Raw genomic sequence first — 23453 nt, 5'->3', positions numbered from 1 at the left:
AACTGAATTCTTTGGGTAATTTCTGCCTGAGTATCTGGCTACCCTCTAAACAACACATGTGTAGGACAGACTCTAAGCAGCCCTACTAAGACCAAAAAAATTGAACTGAAATTTGTACTGCTGCCCAATAGACAGAGTATGTATGCTGTTTGAGTACAACGAAGTAATTTCCTGCTAAAACAAAAACATCACCACTGTTTAGAGGTACATAAAATGCAGCGTCTCAACAACATAATAGTCACAACGTTCTCATCTACATTTACTTAATGGTCTGAACAATTTTAAGTTACTTGACATCTGAGGAAAGAGGAACATGTGACTCATTTCTCAAAGAAAAGGCAATCAACAGAGATCAACTCCAAGGTGACCCAGTGTTTGGAATTAGCAGACAAGAATTTTAAAGCTCCTATTTTAACAATTCTCAGTGGTATAAAGGAAAATATGTTCATAATAAGTAAACAAATAGCAGATAAATAAAAGCTGTAACAAATAACCAAACTGAAATTCTAGAAGTAAAAAATTCCACACTTAAGTACTTAAGAGAAACAAAAACATGTCCACACAAAAAACCCTACTCAAATGTTCTCAGAGCTTTGTTTGTAAAGTCTCTGAATTGGAAATAACTCAAAATGCCCATCAAACGGTAAATAACTAGAGCCATTCAATGTAACATCACTCAATAATTAAAACGAAGAAATTACTGACAAATGGAAAAAAAGTTCAGCATTTTCTCATAAAATTAAATGTGACTGGCAGATGGCTAGATGGAGAGATATTTGATAAAACAAATACAATAAAAATGTTAATGGCAGAAATTTAGTGATAAATGTACTGGTGTCATTGTAAAATTCAAGTTATATTTGAAAATTTCTATAATAAAATGGCAAAAAAATTACACTCTGGGGCAGGTGATCAATTTTGAACATGCTAATTTAGGGAATATAAGCTGACTGATAGTTATGAAAAAGAAAACACATTCATTTATAATCAGTCCACTTACCTTTTGAGATCTTCCTCCAATTTGCCCTACTAGTCTGTTGTTCTACTGCTCAGAAAAACTTTACAAACTTGAGATTATACTTTGTGCTTCCTCATCAATAAATGTATTAATTTTTTTTTTTTTTTTTGGAGACAGAGTCTTGCTCTGTTGCCTAGGTTGGAGTGCAGTGGCACAATCTTGGCTCACTGCAACCTCCGCCTCCTGGGATCAAGCGATTCTCCTGCCTTAGTCTCCTGAGTAGCTGGGACTACACGTGTTTGCCACCACACCTGACTAATTTATGTATTTTTAGGAAAGACGGAGTTTTACCATATTAACCAGGCTAGTCTCAAACTCTTGACATCAGGTGATCTGCCCACCTCGGCCTCTCAAAGTGCTGAGATTACAGGCGAGAGCCACTGTGCCCAGCCCAATAAATGTATTAAAATGTTAAATAATGAATAAGATTGGACTTAACAGTTATATCTGAAGAATACTTCTATTTTTGTTTTTCATTTAGTTCTTTTTTATTCCTTTTTTTTTTTTTTTTGGCTCTTATCCTTCAACTACTAAAGAGAAAACAATTCCCTGAGAATTCATGATAACACTTCTTACAAAGTCTGTCCATTTCTCCCAAGAGGTAGAAGCAATTCAGACATCTATTTATAGATGAATGGATAAAGCAAATGTGGTATATACACACAATGGAACACTATGCAAACTTAAAAAAGAAGGAAAAAAAAAGAGCATAAATTAGTTCAACCTAATTGTGACAGACAATTGTGGAAGACAGTGTGGTGATTCCTCAAGGATCTAAAACTAGAAATACCACCTGACCCAGCAATTCCATTACTGGGTATATACCCAAAGGATTATAAATCATGCTACTATAAAGACACATGCACACGTATGTTTACTGCGGCACTGTTCACAATAGCAAAGACTTGGAACCAACCCATATGCCCATCAATGATAGACTAAAGAAAATGTGGCACATATATGCCACGGAATACTATGCAGCCATAAAAAACGATGAGTTCATGTCCTTTGCAGGGACATGGATGAAGCTGGAAACCATTATTCTTAGCAAACCATCCCAAGGACAGAAAACCAAACACCACATGTCCTTACTCATAAGTGGGAATTGAACAATGAGAACATTTGGACACAGGGAGGGGAACATCACATACTGGGGCCTGTCAATGGTTGGGGGGCTACGGGAGGGATAGCATCAAGGGAAATACCTAATGTAGATGACGGGTTGATGGGTGCAGCAAACCACCATGGCAGGCGTACACCTACGTAACAATACCTGCACGTTGTGCATATGTACCCCAGAACTTAAAGTACAATAAAAAAAAAAAGAAAGAAAATTCTGTCACATGCTACAACATGGATAAACCTTGAGGACATTATGCTAATTGAAACCAATCACAAAGGGGCAAACACTCTAGGATCCTACTCATATGAAGAATCTAATCAAAATCATAGAAACAAAGTTAAAAAATGGTTACCAATGACTAGGGGGAGGGGAGAGGGAGAATTAGTGTCTAGTGGGTACAGTTTTCAGTGTTGCAACATACAAAAGTACTGAAGATCTGTTGCACAACAATGTGAGTATACTTAACACTACTGAATTGTATACATGAAAATGGTTAATGTAGTAAATTTAATGCTACGTTATTCACTGTAATTTTTAAAGTCTGCTAATTTTTAAAAACTAGAATTAAAAACCCTGTCAATGGCTTTTTGAAAGTCCATGTAATTTGTTCTCTATTTTCTCTTTATATACAGGTGAAATATAATTTGTCCATTTATACTACTCTGTTGACCTTCCCCTGCAGATTTAACTTGCCTAAGTATTCACTGATCCTAATCTTCATGCATTACACAAGCTCAGTAAGCATAAAAATGTGCTTTATCAGTTTGTAAATGTGGAGGTCCTTAGTTTCTAGAGTCAGGCAGGCAATTTACCAGCTTTCAAGCAATTACACCTACTTCAAGTGCTATATTTGGTAACAGTATTACACATGTGCTGCAGTTTCAGGTTCATCCTTTAAGTCCCTTAGAATTCTTGGGTGAATACCATCCAGTCATGTTTTTTTCCAAAAGCGTATGTTGTATCCAACTTTAAAATTACAGAAAGTCATTAATAAGAATAATGTCGCTTATCTTAAGATATCCAACCTTAGATAAGTATAAGCTGAAGAATAAAATATTTGTTGAATCACTTTATGAAGATCTTTTGAATGTCATATGAAAAATGTGGATCATGTCTTATTAAAAATTAGTAACTTCACACCGGGCGTGTTGGCTCACACCTGTAATCCCAACACTTTGGGAGGCCGAGGCAGGCGGATCACGAGGTCAGGAGATTGAGACCATCCAGGCTAACATGGTGAAACTCCGTCTCTACTAAAAATACAAAACATTAGCCGGGCATGGTGGCTTGTGCCTGTCGTCCCAGGTACTCAGGAGGTCGAGGTAGGAGAATGGCGTGAACCTGGGAGGCAGAGTTTGCAGTGAGCCGAGATTGCGCCACTGTACGCCAGCCTGGGCGACAGAGCAAGACTTCATCTCAAAAAAAAAACAGCCAGGTGTGGTGGCGGGCGCCTGTAATCCCAGCTACTTGGGAGGCTGAGGCAGGAGAATCGCTTGAACCCGGAAAGCAAAGGTTGCAGTGAGGCGTGATTATACCACTGCACTGCAGCCTAGGTGACAAGAGCGTGAGTCTGACTCAAAAAAAAAAAAAAATCTAGTAACTTTATAGTGGTTGCAGCTACTAATATCATGGACCTTCTCCCAAAACATACTATGGCAGTGTATCTTACCGCTTATTGAACGATGTAACACTTCCTTTTATTTGTCAAATTTAGGAAAACTTAGAATCAGTGAACACATTTTCACTGGATATATTTTCGATTTACTCACTACAAAATAAAATATTCATTCCTCTGTAAGGACTTAGAACAGACACCTTGAAACATGGCACCCTGGCATACTGAGTATTTTAACCTGAAGGAAAATTAAGAAAACTGCAGAAACAGGGGGGTCTCCCTGACCTTCTCCCAACCCATCTCTCTTGAAGTGGGCCACAGAAATGAAAATTTCCCTTTCCCCTTTCTCCCTTGAGGCAGGTCATCAAACCTAGGAAGGTCACTCTCTTTCTCCCTCCCCTCTCCCCTAAGGTGACAGGTGTCCCGCCCTATACCCAATGGGAAGGAATGTCACACACACAGGCCAAGAAGAATGTGAACAAACAAGCCTTGCTAAATTCTCCCAGTTGATTACCATCAGATCATACTCTTTTGTCTTCCAATCATACTTATGCATGACTATCCACAAAAATACATTTTCCCCGGGTCTTTTAATTCTCATTTCTGAAGGCTCCCATGTCACGTAAAATTTATATTAAATTATACATATAAATTTATATATACATTTGTTATGCTTTTCTCTTGTTACTCTTTTATTATTGGGGTCTCAGCCATAAACCTCGCAATGGGTGAGGAAAATATATTACTTTTTCTCCTATTATAGTTAAAAGGAAAATTTACTCTTTTGGGTCAAGAAACTTAAAATTAATGACACCATTGGAAAAGTCGAAATTTTCTTGCTACTTCCTTTGGATATGATGGGCATTTCTGTGTTTTTACTGTCTGCTTCAGGCCAACAGTAAGTATATACACACAGCCCACAGACTGAAGAGGAAAGAAACATGAAATACCACTGGGTAAAAAACACTCAGATAAGAACATTCCAAGTAACAAGAGAAAAAACAGAAACCTTCAGCTGAAAAACTGACAATTTCATTTAGCACTTTCATAAATTAGGGGTTTGTGATTAGTTTTAAAAGTCCTAGAGACAATGGTTCTCACTGATGACAACTGAACCTCAGTAACCTGACAGTGTCCAATCACCTCTTCAACTTCCCCCAGCCCCATTTAAATAACCCAGATCTTTTTGTAAACCCTCCTCTAGTGATCATAACATTCTCTATCTTCCTTACCCACTTACAAATATATTCTTCAGTTGTTTTTTAAATCGAAATTCAACTTTTTGTGACATAATTAAAACTCTAGCTATTAAAAGATAAATTATCTCACTTCACTAAATTATTATTTTTTAAACCACTATCTAGATATTAAGAAAGTCCCACAGAATTAATCAGGAGTAATTCAATCAACAAACACCCCTGTGTTCTAATAGTTTCCCCAAATATCATAATTACAGAAACATGTATTATAATAAAAAAATGACTTTTTATTACATGGATACTAAAGTGGGGAGCCTTAAACATAGTTATAACTGGGTATCCAACAGTACTGCCTACATTATTGGTTAACAATTACATGAATGTCCTTCTGCTGTTGTGGACAATGAGAGAATTCTTACGGTTACAATGTGATTTTAAATACATCAGTTGTGATCTCTCTTATCTTAAGGAAAAAAACAAAAAAACAAAAAACAAGCCTTCCCTGACTCCATGTTTCCTGTAATTGCCAACTCTCTTTGTTCCTCTACACAGTAGTGTTACTCAGAAAGAGTTGTCTATACTCTATGTCCAATTCATTTCCTCCATTCACTCTCAAACACTGTAATCAAACTGTTGACGCTATCCCTCCTCCAGAACTACTCCTGACAAAGTTTTCAATGACCTTGTTAAACACAATGTCAATTCTTAGTCTTCATCTAACTGTACCTATCAACAGCATTTGAAACAGCTAGTCACTCTCTTTTCCTTGACAAACTTTTGCCCTTTGATTTCCCGGACATAAAATTCTCTTAATTTCCCTATTTCACTGGTAACTCCTCCTTCTCTCTCCCACACTGCAATGTTGAAGTGTCCTGGAGCTCAAGCTGTGGTCGTCTTCTCTTCTCTGCACTCACTCTCCTTTGGTAATCTCATCTTGGCTTTAAATGTCATCTTTATGCTGATGACTCTTGAATGTTTATCTTCTAAAGTTCACCACCTGTACATCCACATATCTTTGACTGTACATCTAACAGATCTCTCAAACTCAACATGTCTAAGATCCACACTCTTTTGCACTCAAGTCAGCCTCATTCACAATCTACCCATCTCAGCTGAACAGAAATCTATCCTTCCAGTTATTCAAACCAACATTTTTCAGAGTTAATTTGACTCCTATCTTTCTTTAACATCCTCCATCCAATTCATGACTCTACCTTTTTTCTATTGGCTCCACTTTTAATATAAATCCAGAATCTACCACTTCCCTTGCTACCATCTGGATCTGAAACACAATAATCTCTCACCTAGATTACAACAACCTCTTAACAAGTTTCTCTGTTTCCATACTTACAGCTCTACAGTCTATTCTCAGGAGAGAACTTTCTTTAAAAAACATTATCCAGGACAATAGGAAAGTTTTAAAATACTCATTAAAAGAAATTCAATAAATGAAACATTTGTTGACGGTCTACTATGTACCAACTAGAATGATACCTTAAATAGACTTGACTCTTGAACGATATAGGGGTTGGGGTACCAACTCCCATACAGTCAAAAAAAATCCATGTGTAACTTTTAACTCACTGAAAACTTAACTACAAATAGCCTACTGTTGACTGGAAGCCTTACTATAATATAGTCTATTAGCAAATATTTTCTATATTATATGTATTATATACTGTATTCTTACAATAAAAGCTAGAGAAAGAATATTTTTTAAAAATCCTCAGAAAATGCATTTACAGAACTGTACTGTATTATGGATGCTCTAAGTTTTACATAATCTGTTTACGAGATTAATGGTCTGTCCAAAGGGCAACCCAACAGTTGCAGACCTCAATCTGCAATTTAAGCAATTTAACTTTTTCTTACAATGTCATAAATTTTCTCTGCTGCTTGAGAGCTCTTCCAGCATCACTGGTGACACTTCGTATGGTTCCCATGGTGTTATCCAAGGCTTACAGTCCTGCACTAAACATGACGAAAAATAATATGCCAGAACTGCAAGAAATCACTTTTTATTGTGATTCACATTTTACTGGAGAACTGCTCACGTGGGGATGATTAGCATCATAGAGTGTTTTAAGCGGATATCCCAAACACTTGAGTCTACCAGAATAGCCAGGAGGATGCTAAGAAACTATTACAGTAGTAAAGTATGTACTACAGTTAATTTTATGCAGTTATGATTTAATACTGCATCTTTACATTTGTTATATTTGTTTCTACTGAAAATAGCACCATGTAAGGTGTGTTTGTATGCATGCTTTGATAAATTTTAACTTTTGATAATAGATCTGTGTAAATTTTATGGTAGTAAATGATAAAATATAGCACCTACATGTATTTTATGCATTCATTACATAACTTTTTCTTAAATTTTTTCTATATTTCTAGGCTACATAGTTCATATGTGGGTTTTTTCAAATTGTCACAAACTTCCAAAAAATTTTCCAGTATATCTATTGAAAAAAAAAATGTGTAAATAAACCTACACAGTTCAAACCCATGTTGTTCAACAGTCAACTGTATATGTCAGATTATGTCAGACCTCTTTCCAAAATCCTGCAACTTTTCATTTCTCTTAAGGTTAAAATCGAAGTCTGTATGATGACCTCAATAGACTCATTACCTCTCTGATCTTAACTACAACTATTCTCCTCCTCCCTTCAAGCATACCAGTCATATTACGCTCCTTAATCTTCCACAAATACCAAAGTACCCCCTTGTCTTTGCATTGGCTGTTCCTGCTATCTAGAAGCTCTTCCCTGAGCTGTCTCAAGGAAGACGGCCTTGTTCTCTCTCTCACTTCCTCAAGGCTTTGTAAACTTCTACACGCTGCTTAATGAGACCTACTAGCCAACCTTATACAATTCTGACAATGCTCTCTTCCCTGCTCTCCATATAGCACTCAATTCACCTTATCTTGAACTATTTTTTTCTTTTTTCTATTGCAGTTATCTACTTCTGTCACACTACATGATTTGCTATTGTTTGCTTTCCCTTTTAAAATACAATACACATCTCACAGATATCCTTTAAAAATATAAACTCCATGATAGCAGGGATTACTGCTTTGTTTAACAAGGTATCCCAAGTACCAAGAATAATGCATGCCGTATAGTAAATGCAGGATAAACATTTATTGAAAGAATTTCATTCTTTATAATAATGATGTGTGGTAGGTATTACGTGTTATCATCCCTATTTTATGGAGGGAGAAGCTGTTAAGATGGGACACAGGACTGTGTTCTCTACTATTTTGACTACAGTTGAATTTTTTTTTTTAATTGTTATGTTGCAGAGACGAGAAACTCTCTTTTAATTCCTCAAATAAATAGCAGTAAATAATTTAATGAACCATTTCAAAAAATAAACTCTAGAATATGTGACATTTATTTTAATATTGAGTACTACTATTTATTGTTTACTACATCCTGTTTGGCCAGGTGCGGTGGCTTACGCCTGTAATCCCAGCACTTTGGGAGGCCAATCTCTTGAGGCGGTGGATCTCTTGAGGCCAGGAGTTCCAGACCCATCTGGCCAAAATGGCGAAATTCTATCTCTACTAAAAATACATAAATTAGCCAGGCGTGGTGACGCATGCCTGTAAGCCCAGCTACTTGGGAGGCTGAAGCACAAGAATCACTTGAACCCAGGAGGTGGAGGTTGCAATGAGCAGAGATGGCACCACTGCACCCCAGCGGGGGTGACAGAGCAAGACTCCTGTTTAAATAAATAAAGCTGTTTAATGATACTGGCTTTGCTTTTTATTTAAAAATATTTACCTTTTTCCTAGTGTTTGGCAAGTTGACCTGTACCAGGTCCTTGACAGAGCAGAAAAACCACAAACTCTAAGGATGGTCTGAGTTATCTGTGTTCAAGAGAAATCACGCTGAGAAATCCCAAATATTAAAGTTATTTTAAAAAGGGTGGCTTGATAAAAACAAGGATAGAGAGCTCCTCCAGCCCTCCTACTACACAATAAGAAGTCCTTGAGGGATGCTGAGGTACTATAAGGTGTGTAGAACCAACTCTAAAACCTTGTCTAACTGCCTCTTCCCCAATAACCCCTGTACCACCAAAACCATCCTGCAATAGAGTATAAATGATTTGCCCAAGGCTGCAAAATTAGAAAGTGGCCAAACTGAGGCCTTCTCTGTTCTCTACTATTTTGACTACAGTTGAATTTTTTTAAAAAATTGAACTATCTTTCTAAATGTGCAAAACAGTTTACCTGCACAATATGACATGCTAAGAGAAGAAAACAAAACAACTGAAGTTTGGAGTGGGGGGCACATCTGCCCCTCTAATAGCTCCTGCTGATATCACAGCTCCTCAGAGGAGAGGAAGGAAGCTGAGCCTTCTTGTTTGGTCTGTAATATTGATTCTATGGCAAGACTTAAGTAAATTCTCTCTAGGACTAATAGTGCAGCAAAGTAGAGCATTAAAAATACAAATTAAATTATAATTATCTATTTCTGGATAATATCATTGATAAAAACTGCCCTTAAAATAGGACATAAATGTTTGTATGCAACTTTGCTAAAATCACGTTTTTACTCTGAAAGGGAAACATAGGCAATGCAATTAAATAAATGAACAAACAGTATTATTTTCTCCATTTGATAGAACAGTTAACATTATATGACCTGGTTATGGTCACACAGTAAATGAGAGTGTCAAAATATCATCTAATGTTCTAATTCTAACCTGCTAGAAAGTAAACTCTAGAAGGGCAGGCATTGCCTCTCTTGGGTTCACTGCAAGCACCTAGCACAGCACCATGCACATCACTGGGGTTAATGCTAGTATCAGTACACATGCTCAGAATAAATATTATGAGAGTTAACTGCACTTGACAAAGAAGCCACGTAAGTAATAAAAGGACAGTAGCTCCATCTCATATCACAAACAAGGCTAACTTGTAATGGAGAACTACAGCAGACCTCATTTGTAAACTACAAGTGTTTTCCTTTTAGAAGAATGAAATCTTTGAAGAAAAACAGCCACCCATTTCCAACTGTTACATGGTAGAATGAATCAATCTACCATTATTTTTTTGTTAGCAGACTATAAATACAAGAGTAATCTAGGATATCTGGTCAATAATATAATCAAGTTAATGATTAGTCCACCCTTCTATGTAAATGTTGATTTATGATTACTATATTCATTGTCTAGGCTGAGATACTTTTGAAAATAAAGGGGTGCTATTAATATTTATTCACAGGAATAATGGCAGCTGTCTTAGGCAAACCAGAACCTATGAGGCACTTTAGTTCAAAGTAAAAGTATTCTCTTTTTCTTCTTTCTTATGGCACCTGCAAGAGATCCCCTGCATACGTTGGCCTACATTTCTTGTTTCTTGCCTAAATTTCCTGACAAAGTGATGTTAAAAATAGAGACAAATTATTAAATACTTACGTGCATATGCATCATCTGAGTATATACAGCAATTTTCAGGTATAGCCCATATTAGGATTTCAAAAGCAGTTGATTATAAAAATGACTTGCAACAATAAAAGCTCAACTATGGGATACGTCAATATCATACACTTGTCAATTTTTAAGATGACTACTTCCAATTTAACCTCCTTCCCATTACTTAAGAACTGTAGCAGTCACCATCCCATAGTCCCATTTTTCAATCACTGACTTTTATATTCCTTATCACAAATCTTGAGGGACTCTATAGAAAAAGTTGAAGCTTCTTCCCACTAGCAATCAAAACCATACAAACCTCTGTCAGCTGTTTCAGCTGGCTTTTGTTTGTACTTAATTCTTCTGCTAGGATATTCTTTTTCACTTGTAGTTCACAGATTTCCTTTCTTAATGGATTCATTAGTTCATAGAACCGAACCTTGAAAAAGAAATTAAATTAATAAGCAGTCTTAAATCCAAATTACGATTAAAATTTGCTAATTTGTAGTGCTCTCACTTATCAGTAATAAAGAGACATGCTTACAAAACTACAACAAGACAGTCATTAATGGAACCTAGCCACTAATACTTTCTATCAAGCCTTAATGTTCAATTAACTTCCCTCAAGGGCCAGATGATTTATAACTTCCTATCTTTGACAGTCCTTCCTCCCTTCTACTGACACTCCATTACTACTCATCTACTACTGCTCACTCCACACTATCTGCTTGTAAACTTCCGGAACATATCACAAATATTCAGGAGTCTTGCTCTTGCTGTTTCTTCTGCTAGAGAAGTTCTTCCCCCATATAAATGCATGGCTCATGCCTTGTCTCCCTATAGGTCTCTGACCAAATATCACCTTACTATTAAAGCCCTCCCTGATTTCCCTACCAAATTTAAAGTAGCACTCCCTATTTCTCACCCATGCTCTTTTCTCTATAGCACCTTTGACAAACAGATATTCTACATATTTAACTTTTAAGTTAATGGCTGTGTTGCTCCACTTCGACATAAGCTTCATGAGGGCAGGGATTTCTGTCTGGTTTATACACTGCTCTATTTCCAGTGCCTAAAAATATGATAAGCACTCAATAAATACTTGATGAAGAGGTAAAGCGTTTTCTTTATTTTCATCCCAGGCTCTTGGCAAAGCTTTATTTACTGCTGTCCCTGCAGTGGAAGTCTAATCAGAATGGATCAAGAAGTATCTTTCACGTCACTACTTCCATTTAATTCAGGTCTCTCTTTCCACATATACTTCTCTCAGAGGAATTTTCCTGCCCTATCTCAGGAAAAAAAAGTGTTCCATCTGACAAGGTCCTATAAAACTAAGAAATCATCAGCAAATTAGGAGAGAGTAATTAGGGGCTATTTCTCATATAGGCATGCGGTCCGAAACTCCTTAACATATGACTGTATTACAAGAATACCATTATTTGGTAAGAGGCAAATCTTAATATTAGCCTTCAACGAAAAGAATCTGCATATAATTAAATTAGTTAACGATAATATTGTTTGTGAAAAGAAAACATGTAAGAAGGAATATTAAGAAAACAAACAGCAAAAATATGTGTAACTGCCACCAGTGTGATACTTTATATCTACTGTAAATGAAGCCTCAAAAACAGAATTTGAGGTATTTGTTTTGGACAGTACACTTTGGATAGAAAAACTGTATTTGAGCCTTAAAAAGAAAAAAAAAACAGCTGAACAAAAGGAACTTCATTTTATCAGACATCACTAATCTGAAAATCTTTTCCCAATGAAAACCAAGAATAGCAACCACCACTAGAGGAAAAACAATAGGTAACATTTTTATGTGTTTACTATCTTATAAGCACTATGCTCATAAACATTTTACATCCACAGTCATAGTCTTTACAATTATCCCCAATAGAAAGGCACTGTTATTCCTTTTTACAGATGAAAAAATTCAAGCCTCTTAGGGTAAAATGACATCTATATATTAAAAAGCAGCAGTTCTCAATATATGGTTTTGGGACTTCTGGACTCTGGCCCGCCCGCCACTCTGAGATCCTTTCAGGGAATTCACAAGATCAAAACAACTTTCCTAGTAATTATCAAGATTTTTTCCCTGTTTCATTTTCATTCTCTCATGACTGTTCAGTGGAGTTTGCCAGTGGCTACATGATATATGATGACATTATCACTCTTAAGGCCAATGGAATTGTGTACTTATATATTCTTGTGTTTAAAAAATTTATTAGTTTAAAATTCTAGTATGGTAAATACTAATAGACACAGCTCATATAAAAAAACACACATTGGGGTCCTCAATAATTTTTAGAGTGTAAATGAATGCTGACACCAAAATATTTGAGACCACTGCCATTGATTAATCTTAGCTGTTCCAGATTTGTGTAACCAGCTCAAGATCTTGAGCCAATCTCTCACCACAAAGTTCTTTCTCATCCTATCCCTTTATAATCATGCCAACTCCTCTCTCCCACTATCCCCAACCAACCCCTGGCAATAACTACTCTGTTGTTTATAATTTTTCATTTTGAGAATGTAAGAAACCACCAGTTCATGATAATTCATTTCTATGGACTATGCAGTCATTAACTTCAAAACCTATTTATGCTTGACTTTGGAGATCAATGGTCATGATCCTTTAAAATTTGGATCTCAAGACCATTCACCATCCATAGCCATAACATAATGTTATCAACTGGGTACTTCAAAAGTAATTGCTACTACATAAATGGTAAATTTTAGTCTGAAAATATATGCTGTAGTTAAAAATGGATGATACTTACAGATACATATTCAGGAATAGAAAGCTGATCTTCAGGAAAAGCTTTTAATTTAATATATTGGTCTTCTGTCAACTCAAAGTCACGCAGGTTTCGACGAACATCTCCAGCTTTTTCTCTTAGCTGAAGATTTGTCTCTTCCAGTTGTTTCTGTCTCAACAAAATGGTTTCCATTTCTTGTTTCATTAATTCTTGATATTTGCTACATTAGAGAGAATTTATGGCAGGCTTTGAAAAAGTCTTTGAGATTTAATTTTCTCACAGTTTCCTACTTCTATCAACATAAAATTAGGAAATGAGAAGCCTGACAGTATTATTTACTTACTCCAGCAAAATGCTTACTCATAGTAACCAGTTAAATATGAAATGACAATTCCATACTAATTATTAAATGTGTAGCCATATAAATTACTAAACAGAGAATTGATATTCTTAAAGAATAACTTTAGAAATTCAAATCATAAAATTATGCATTTTTTCTGCTTAAGGTTTAATGTTAAACATCAAGGACTTTACTTACTAATTTTCATTTCCCTTTTATCCTGATGCTTCAAGGATACCTCTTTAAGATGGTAACACTGAACCACCATAAAGTATTCACTCAACCAATGAGGTAACGAAAACAGTAATCTGCACATACTCATCATTCTCAAAGAATACATGTAGCAGACATTATTGTTAGTTGTCTACTGAAAGACTGTGATCATGAAGGGACAATCTGATATTATTAATCTGTTCTCATGCTGCTAATAAAGACATACCCAAGACTGGGTAATTTATAAAGGAAAGAGGTTTAATGGACTCAGAGTTCCACGTGGCAGGGGAGGCCTCACAATCATGGCGGAAGGCAAAGGAGAAGCAAAGGCACGTCTTACATGGTGGCAGACAAGAGTGCTTGTGCAGGGGAACTCCCATTTATAAAACCATCAGATCTTGTGAGACTTATTCACTATCACGAGAACAGCATGGGAAAGACCACCTCCATGATTCAATTACCTCCCATCAGGTCCCTCCCATGACATGTAGGAATTATGGGAGCTATAATTCAAGATGAGATTTGGGTGGGGACACAGTCAAATCACATCACTGATTTTCCCCTTCCCTACTGTATCAATCCCATTAACAAACATGCTGTTATTTCAATCTTAAAACAAATGAACAAACACAACCACAACTCTTGACCTCATTGCACTTCCCCCTTTGTTAGCCACCCCTTGGAGCAAACTTGCTCAAAAGTTGTCTATACTTATTGTCTCCAAAGCCTTTCCTCTTAAACCCATGATGATCATATTTTTACTGTCTCTAATGAAATCACAATGACATCTAAATTGCAAATGATCAGTTCTTAGCTCTTTTCATCCATGATCTAATGATAGAGTTTGATACAATTCATTTTTCTTTCCTTGATACATTTTCATCACTTGGCTTCCAAGACACCATATTGTTCATTTTTCTTCTATTTTACTGTGGTTCCTTCTCAGTCTCCTTTTCTGCTCTGTCTTACTGCTGGAGTACTTGGTCCTCTTCTCTGTCTGTATGCACTCTTCCTTGGGGAATTCATCTAGTCTCATGACTTGAATATTGTCTATACCCTAATGATCCCCAGATTTGTACCTCTAGACCAGACTTTTCATATACCTCCACATGGATTTCTAACAAGAAAACTCTAACTTAACATGTCTCAAACTGAACTCCTGCTTTTTACTCACAAAAACTTTTTCTACCATGATTTCCTCCTTCTTAGCTGACAGAAATTCCATTTTTTCATTTGTTCAGGCCAAAATTTTTGATGTAATCCTTGATTCCCCCTTTTCTCTTAAGCCTCACATGGAATCCATCAGCTCTGCCTCCAAAATATATTCAGAATCCAACCTTTTTTTTTTTTTTTTTTAACCACCATCAGATATCTTATTACAATAGACTCCTAACTGCCCTCTCAACAGCATCACTGAATCTGATAGGTGTCTTATAGAATTAGAGTAGAAGACCTATAATCGAATACCGTGGTTCTCAAAGTATTGTTCCTGGACCAGCACCATCCGCATCACCTGGGAACCCGGTAAAAATGCAAATTCTCAGGACCCCTCCCAAATCAGAAACTCTGAGGGTGGGATCCAGTAGTCTTTTTTTAACAAGCCCTCCAAGTGTTTCTGATACATACTAAAGTTTGAGGTCCACTAATCTAATGTAATAGTGGCTGATAAAAAGGTCTGATAATTTTTTTTTTTTTTATTTTTTTATTTATTTATTTTTTTTGAGACGGAGTCTCTCTCTGTCGCTCAGGCTGGAGTGCAGTGGCCGGATCTCAGCTCACTGCAAGCTCCGCCTCCTGGGTTTACGCCATTCTCCTGCCTCAGCCTCCCGAGTAGCTGGGACTACAGGCGCTCGCCATCTCGCCCGGCTAGTTTTTTGTATTTTTTAGTAGAGACGCGGTTTCACCGTGTTAGCCAGGATGGTCTCGATCTTCTGACCTCGTGATCCGCCCGTCTCGGCCTCCCAAAGTGCTGGGATTACAGGCTTGAGCCACCGCGCCCGGCCAGGTCTGATAATTTTTTACAATATCAGTTTAGTAAAATCTTAAAAAAGGGAAAACATACCTATTTTACACATTTACCTGTAACTAAAACATAGAACTAAACATTCACATTTTTACATAGGATCCAGATACTTTGAATACAGAGGTATGCTTTGATTTTGTGTAAATCCAAGTTCAATTTCTTTACAATGGCATGAGATCCTAAAAGATACTTAGGAAGACACCAATGAAGGTATCTTTTATGGATTTGATATTTGCTCTCAATCTTAAAACTTGTGTTGCTTATATTTAATTTCTTTTTCTTTTCTTTTTTTTTTTTGAGAGACGGAGTCTCGCTCTGTCGCCCAGGCTGGAGTACAGTGGCGTGATCTCGGTTCACTGCAAGCTCCGCCTCCCGGGTTCACGCCATTCTCCTGCCTCAGCCTCCCGAGTAGCTGGGACTACAGGCGCCCGCCACCTCGCACGGCTAGTTTTTTGTATTTTTTAGTAGAGACAGGGTTTCACCATGTTAGCCAGGATGGTCTCGATCTCCTGACCTCGTGATCCGCCCGTCTCGGCTTCCCAAAGTGCTGAGATTACAGGCTTGAGCCACCGCGCCCAGCCATATTTAATTTCATAATTTTTTTAGTTCCTTTTATTGAACCTTTCCAAAGAATTTGATTGTTTATATAATTTTTAATTACATTACATAAGTATAATTGCCATAGGCATATTTAAGCTTGATAAGCCCACAACTGAGCTAGAGAAAGTATGCAGGAATAATAGAAAGTACTTCAAGCCAGGAAAGTCCAAAGGGCCATGAGAATCAATCAGTATGTTGAGTAAAAGAAGAAAGGTTAATGGTGGTCAGTTCAGAGAGCTTCCTTTATCATATATGGTTTATACTGACCAATTGTTTGTTGAATGAATGTTGAATTTTGACTTTCTGTATTTTATGTATTGTATCAAGTATCCTACTTTTTTTGTGGTCTAGGTGTAAAAATTATTGCTATCTCTGACTTAAAATTTCTCTATTTTAGCTTACAATCACAAACATGAACAGGCAATAAAATTACTTTTAATTGCTAACTAGATATCGTTTTTTTAAAAAACCGTTTCTTACCTGGCATCTTTCTGTTGAAAAGCCAATTGGTTGTCTAATCTCAATGTTAGTAGCTGCTTCTGGTGAAGTGCATCATTAAGTTTCTCCTCCAACTCTTCAATCTTAATAAAGAGAAAAAGATCAATTACATGTTCAATTTTCAAATTTGTCATAAAGAAAAAATTTCAGTTTCAATAATAAACATATTTTAAAGACACTTAAAAGAAACAGGCTAAAAATGGATAAAGGCACCAGGCACAGGGGCTCACGCCTATAATTCCAGCACTTCAGGAGGCCAAGATGAGAGGCTTACTTGAGCCCAGGAGTTCGAGACCAGCCTGGGCAACAATGTGAGACCTCATCTCTACAAAACAATTTTTTAAAATTAGCTGCATGTGGTGGTGTGTGCCTATAGTCCCAACTACTTCAGAGGCTGAGGTATGAGGATTGCTTGAGCCCAGGAGATTGAGGCTGCAGTGAGCCATAATCTTGCCACTGCACTACAGCCTGGACAACAGAGAGAGGCCCTATCTCAAAACAACAATAACAGAACACAAAATAGGGTTGAGATTTTTTAAAAATGGTTGTATCCACAAAGACTGTTATGCTATAGTTTGAAACTGCTGCCTCATAAATTTTTTTTTTGGTCAAGCTGTCATTAAGACTTTTTTTTTTTCCTCTCTCTTAATTCATTCTCACTGAGAAGCTCACTGACCACTGGGATTTCATGTTGGTGCCTTGCTCAAGTAATTATTTCCAAGCCAGGCACTGAATTTATATTCCAGATCTATGTATCTGACTACTACACATCTTCAATGGATCATCACAAAGGTGATGCTATAAACATCCAAAACAAAAGGAATAATCAACCTCACCTAATCCTGTATTCCCCGTATCTCTGGCCTCTAAAGCAACAACAACAACAAAAAAAAAAACCACAAAAAAACCTGACTCGTGTTTGATACCTTAGTTCTCCCTAACTCCTGATTCTGATCAGAAATCAGTATTTTGTTGTTGAGTTTACTTCATGAATAGCTGTCAAAACAGTATCATCCTCTTTAATACCTACTGAAAAGTCTTCAGTTAGACCCTTATCATCTCTCACCTGGACTATTATAAGAGCTTCTTCATTGGTTTTCTTGCCTTCAGTTTTTGTGTTTGTTTTTTGAGATGGGGTCTCACTCTGTCACCCAGGCAAGAGTGCAGTGGTACAACTTTGGCTCACTGCCACCTCCTCCTGCCAGGCTCAAGTGATTCTCCTGCTGCAGCCTCCCCAGTAGCCGGGATTACAGCCAGGCCCCACCACACCCAGTTAATATTTGTATTTTTAGTAGAGAAGGGATTTTGCCATGTTGGCCAAGCTCGAACTCCTGACCTCAAGTGATCAGTCCACCTTACCCTCCCAAAGTGCTGGGATTACAGGCGTGAGCCACCGCGCCCGGCCTCCTGCCACCAGTTTTGTCAGTCTCCAAATCTATATTCCTTTATCTTATGTTTAAAAAATGCTCAAAAATTTATTTTCTGCTGGGTGCGGTGGCTCAGGCCTGTAATCCCAGCACTTTGGGAGGCCAAGGTGGGCGGATCACTTGAGGTCAGGAGTTCAAGATCAGACTGGCCAGCATGGTGAAACTCCATCTCTACTAAAAAAAATACAAAAATTAGCTGGGTGTGGTGGTGGGCCCCTGTGGCTCCATCTACTCAGGAGGCTGAGGCAGGAGAATCACTTGAACCTGGGAGATGGAGGTTGTAGTGAGCCGAGATGGCACCACTGCGCTCTAGCCTGGGTGACAGAGCAAGACTCCTTTTCAAAAAAACAAATTATTTTCCTAGTTTTAAATTCTTCAGAGGATCCTGTCTTCAGAATAAATTCTAAACACGGTGGCGTAATACTGTGGTATTTCTTGATCTAGTCAACCACTTTTGTCGCTAGCTTAAAAGGAAACTCCATTTCAGCCCAAATAAGTGCTTGCTATCCCCCAAGTATGCTGTGCTTTCTCAAGCACTTGGATTTTGCTCTTAGTCTATTTAGAAAATTCCTTATTCCCTTTGCTTCAACCAAGACAATTACTGTTTGCCCCTTAAAATACATGAATTTCGGGCCGGGTGTGGTGGCTCACACTTGCAATCCCAGCACTTTGGGAGGCTGAGGTGGGCGGATCATGAGGTCAGGAGACCGAGACCATCCTGGCTAACATGGTAAAACCCTGTCTCTACTAAAAATACAAAAAATTAGCCGGGCGAGGTGGAGTCCTAGCTACTCGGGAGGCTGAGGCAGGAGAATCACTTGAACCCGGGCGGTGGAGCTTCCAGTGAGCCGAGATCGTGCCACTGCACTCCAGCCTGGGCAACAGAGCGAGACTGTCTAAAACAAATGAAGAAACAAACAAAAATAGATGAATTTCACAGCCAACCCATAATATATGCAAGTGAACCCCTCCTCTTACATCATCAAGTCCCTCTTCTCTACCGAATCAGTCTATCGCCAAGCAAATGCTCCCTTGATCACATCATTCTCTTTGCTACAGCACCATTTCTCTGTTGGTCTTCAGAGCAAAACTGCAATATAGTTTTTACCCTATACTATTCCAGTGAAACTATTCTTGTTAGAATCCATAATGCCCTGTCCATTGTTTTTTCCTACATATTTATCTTATTTGACAGCATGGCTTGCACTCTCTTTTAGCTTCCATGATACTCTTCTCTAATTTTATTAACTCACTAAATACTCTTAAGCTTTCTAGGCTCCTCAGCTGGTTTCTCTTCCGCTACATAATTTCTGAATGTTGGACTACCCCTTTGACTTACTTTATAGCCCTCTATTCTCCCTAGGAAATATCATACAAACCCATGGCTTGAGGTGTCACCTATATGCTGATGTATATTTCTATCTATCTATCTATCTATCTACCTACCTACCTACCTACCTACCTAAGAGTGTGTATGTGATGGACTCCTATCTGTGTGAGTTTGTGTGTGTGTGTGATGGATGCCTCCTAAACTCTAACTGACAATTACATTTAGGAATCTATAAGTTACATCTTCAAAACTGAACTTATTAATGTATTTTCCCTCCCAGATCAGTTTTCTCCCAGCCTTCCATTCTTATAAATGGCCCCAGTTAAATAAGCCAAAAACAAGAATCTAACATTAGGCAACAACCTAATAACTCTTCTGCTTCTGTCTTGTCTGCCCTTAGTCTATTATTTTAGTGCCATTTTGAATACAGAAATCAGGACATATAACTCTAACTGCTAAAATTTGCCAATAGCTTTTCTGACTATAGTCTAAAGAAAGAGTTAAAAAATGGTGATGGGCTAAATCCAGCCCATGAGGAAAATCTGATGGGGCATAGGTAGCCTATAAAGCGTAAAATATTTTCTGTCTTGGCCATAAAAAAGAGGACCTCTGTCATATTCATTGGCATACATCCAGCAACATCTCAATAAATAACTTAAATCAAAATAAAATATAAAATAAACACATTCTTCATAATTACTATTTCCCAAATCAAGGATACTGCTATATGTTGAGCATCCCAAACCCTAAAATCTGAAATTCAAAATGCTCCAAAGTCTGAAACTTTTTGAGCGTCACTATGACACTCAAAGGAAACGCTCAGTGGGCCATTTTGGATTTCAGATTTTCAGATCTGGGATGCTCAACTGGTGTAACACAAATATTCCCAAATTTAAAAAAAGAAATTCAAAAATCTGAAATACTTCTGGTCCCAAGCATTTCAGATAAGAAACAACCTGTATCACAAGGAAAAAAAAAAAAACAAAAAACAAAACAAAAAAAACCACATTTTTTTCAGGGTTTCAACTTTTACAATTTCAATTAACTTCTAAATTAACTCCCATACCTCAGGCACAAGCTGGGAAATGCATCCATTTCCCAGGTAATAAGGAACCCACAGATCTCTAATGACAGATAAACAAAAAGAGTTTGGGGCATTTAAAAAATTGAAAGAACTCAATTCTGTGGCTCAAGCTGTAAACTTAGCACTTTGGGGGGCCAACGTGGGAGGATTGCTTGAAGCCAGGAGTTTGAGACTAGCCTGTGCAACATAGTGAGACCCTATTTCTACAAAAAATAAAAAAAATTAGCTGGGTGTGGTGGTGCACGCCTATAGTCTCAGCTGCTCAAAAGACTGACATGAGAGGATTGCTTGAGCCCAGGAATTTGAGGCTGCAGTTAGCTGTGATCATGCCACCACACTCCAGCCTGGGTAACACAGTGAGACCCTGTCTAAAAATTTGAAAGGCAAGAACAGAGAAGAGGAAAGGAATAAAGAAGTACAATAAGGAAGGAAATCTAGGCAGCAATAGATGGAAATAAAAGTGCAAAGCTAACAATTCTCTAGTATCAGGAAGTTTGGCCCGAATAGCTACTCTTCTGAGTAGCTTTTTTACATTCTTTCAGTTAACAAGCAGCTGAGTGGGAAGTGCTTTTAAAGTTTTCCTGGATCTGTTTGTTCTGTTTTTAGACATGGAGAAATCAAATTAATATGGCCAAGACTATTCCTAGTACATAAAGTCATGTATCCATAAACATTTGTATTGCTGCCATAATGGAGTGGGACACATTAGATTCAAATATTTTCTAACTAAAAAGATTTTGATGGGTAGAAGAAAAAACTTACTTGCCTCCCAACATCAAACCTTTCCTTCTTTCTAACATACTCTGGTTTTTATTAGTAACAACATGTCCAGTTAGCTTCCCATCCTGTGTAGGAAGGGGTGGTCATGCTATTTAATATTAGTCAATTGAGGCCACTGGCTTGAACTTCTGGAAGAACTCTTTAAAGAGGATTGACTCATTTGGCACATGCCCCCTTTTCCACTACTCTTCTCCTTATTATTGTCTGTTACATGTACACACTATTGGAGGCAGATGAGCTATCTTATGATTTCAGGTGAAAAGCGCGTGTTAAAAATAGCTGAGGTTGAAATGAGCCTGGGTTCCTAATGCGATCAAGGAGTAATCATATGAGGTCTACTAAATTACCTATTTTTGGATTTTTGTTATACCAAAGAAACAAAATCCTTCTCTTGCTTAAGCCGTGGTTTCTAGGTCTCTGTTACCAGCAGCCACCATTTTCCAAGTCTCTGGTATTAACTGCTGAACTTAAGCCCTGGGCAGTTGGTTCAATCTCTTTCCAAAATAGAAATATCTATATTATTTATTAACAGTTGACTATTCAGGACTACTTAATGCTTCCAATGACAGGAAGCTCAGAAACTTAAGATAAGGCCATTTCAATGTTAATAGCAGTAACAGGTTTACGCTGAGCAGAAATCTACTTTTCCTGTGACTTCCAACCATTATCATGGAGTTATAGTCTAGTGACGAAAATGTATTTTTCATAACGTTAGCAAATGATGCTCAATAAGCTTTGGTGAATGAATGACCAACTAAAAATACCATTCTTTCAAGACCTAGGCTTTAGGTTTCCTGCCCAGGCTAAAAAGTGTATGGCATGGCTGGGTGCAGTGGCTTCACACCTGCACTTTGGGAAGCCGAAGTGGGTGGATCGCTTGAGGCCAGGAGTTCAAGACCAGCCTGGCCAACATAGTGAAACCCCCATCTCTACCAAAAATACAAAAATTAGCTGGGCATGGTGGTGCGGGCCTGCAGTCCCAGTTACTCGGGAGGCTGAGGCACAAGAATCACTTGAACACAGGAGGTGAAGGTTGTAGTGAGCTGCTATCATGTCACTGTACTCCAGCCTGGGCGACAGACTGAGCCTCTGTCTCAAAAAAAAAAAAAAAAAAAAGAAATGAAAAGAAAAAAGTATATGGCGGCACTACCAAATTGAGCCCCTTTCTTCTTTGCTTAAAAATTCAGAGAGGATGTGACCAGACAGATTTGAACCAAAGACCATGGGGTGTTACCAGATTCATTAGGATTTTGGGGACCCTGTTCATTTCAAAATATCCCATGAACTTTCTTTGCTTTCTTCTAGAGCTGGACCTCACTGAAACACCAAAAAACAAATAGGTCTAACACCAGGAGTCCAATATACTTCTGAGTCCTCACAATCGACCAGAGAGACAAAATTCAGTGGAGTATACTAGCTTTAGAATCAAGGCTCACAAGAAACAGTGTAGCACTTTCTGTTCATCTGGAGTGCTTCACACATACAGACAAAAGACAAGACATAACTAAACATATAATAACACATACGAATAAAGGTGTTATTTTAAAACATAAAAAGAAATGTCACATACTCATTTATACATAAATAAGTGAAAAATATATATGTAATGTGTGTAGTGCTGTTTGCCTGTCTAAGGTGGTATTCCCAGGGGATGTTTTTTTTTTTATATATATACACACATACACACACACATATTAATGCACATATACATATCTTTAATATTTTAAAAATATTCTTTCATCAACTCTAGACCTACACTTTCTCACATTGTAACATCTCTAAAATTGGAATGCATTTTACAATCTAAGGCACTTAATAATTCAACTGGCAATTTTTAACCTTAGCAATGCATGTAATGATGAATCTTACAATAGAGGTGCTTTAGATTCAATAAATTATGGAAGGCTAACTCTACAATAGGTATTTCTTGATATATTTGAGAGCAAACATCTTATTCCTAAGGGGTCTTCAAGCAGAAAATCCTGAGTGCTCATTTGATAGAGAAAAAACTCCACTA

General features: G+C 37.5%; 1 protein-coding gene across 1 annotated transcript in view; it reads right to left on the bottom strand.

Moving 5' to 3' along the window:
* The window catches only part of PIBF1 (progesterone immunomodulatory binding factor 1), a 238480-nt gene that overhangs the window by 208843 nt on the left and 6184 nt on the right, over positions 1-23453 (bottom strand). The window contains exons 3-5 of the mRNA XM_025363989.1: positions 16798-16898; positions 13163-13361; positions 10699-10818 (exon numbers count right to left, since the gene is read on the bottom strand). Of these exons, the coding sequence (XP_025219774.1) occupies positions 10699-10818; positions 13163-13361; positions 16798-16898 (420 nt within the window). The remainder of the gene's footprint in view (positions 1-10698; positions 10819-13162; positions 13362-16797; positions 16899-23453) is intronic.

The sequence above is a fragment of the Theropithecus gelada genome, chromosome 17, assembly GCF_003255815.1.
Source record: "Theropithecus gelada isolate Dixy chromosome 17, Tgel_1.0, whole genome shotgun sequence".
NCBI lineage: Eukaryota > Metazoa > Chordata > Mammalia > Primates > Cercopithecidae > Theropithecus > Theropithecus gelada.
This window is presented reverse-complemented; position numbering and strand designations above follow the sequence as displayed.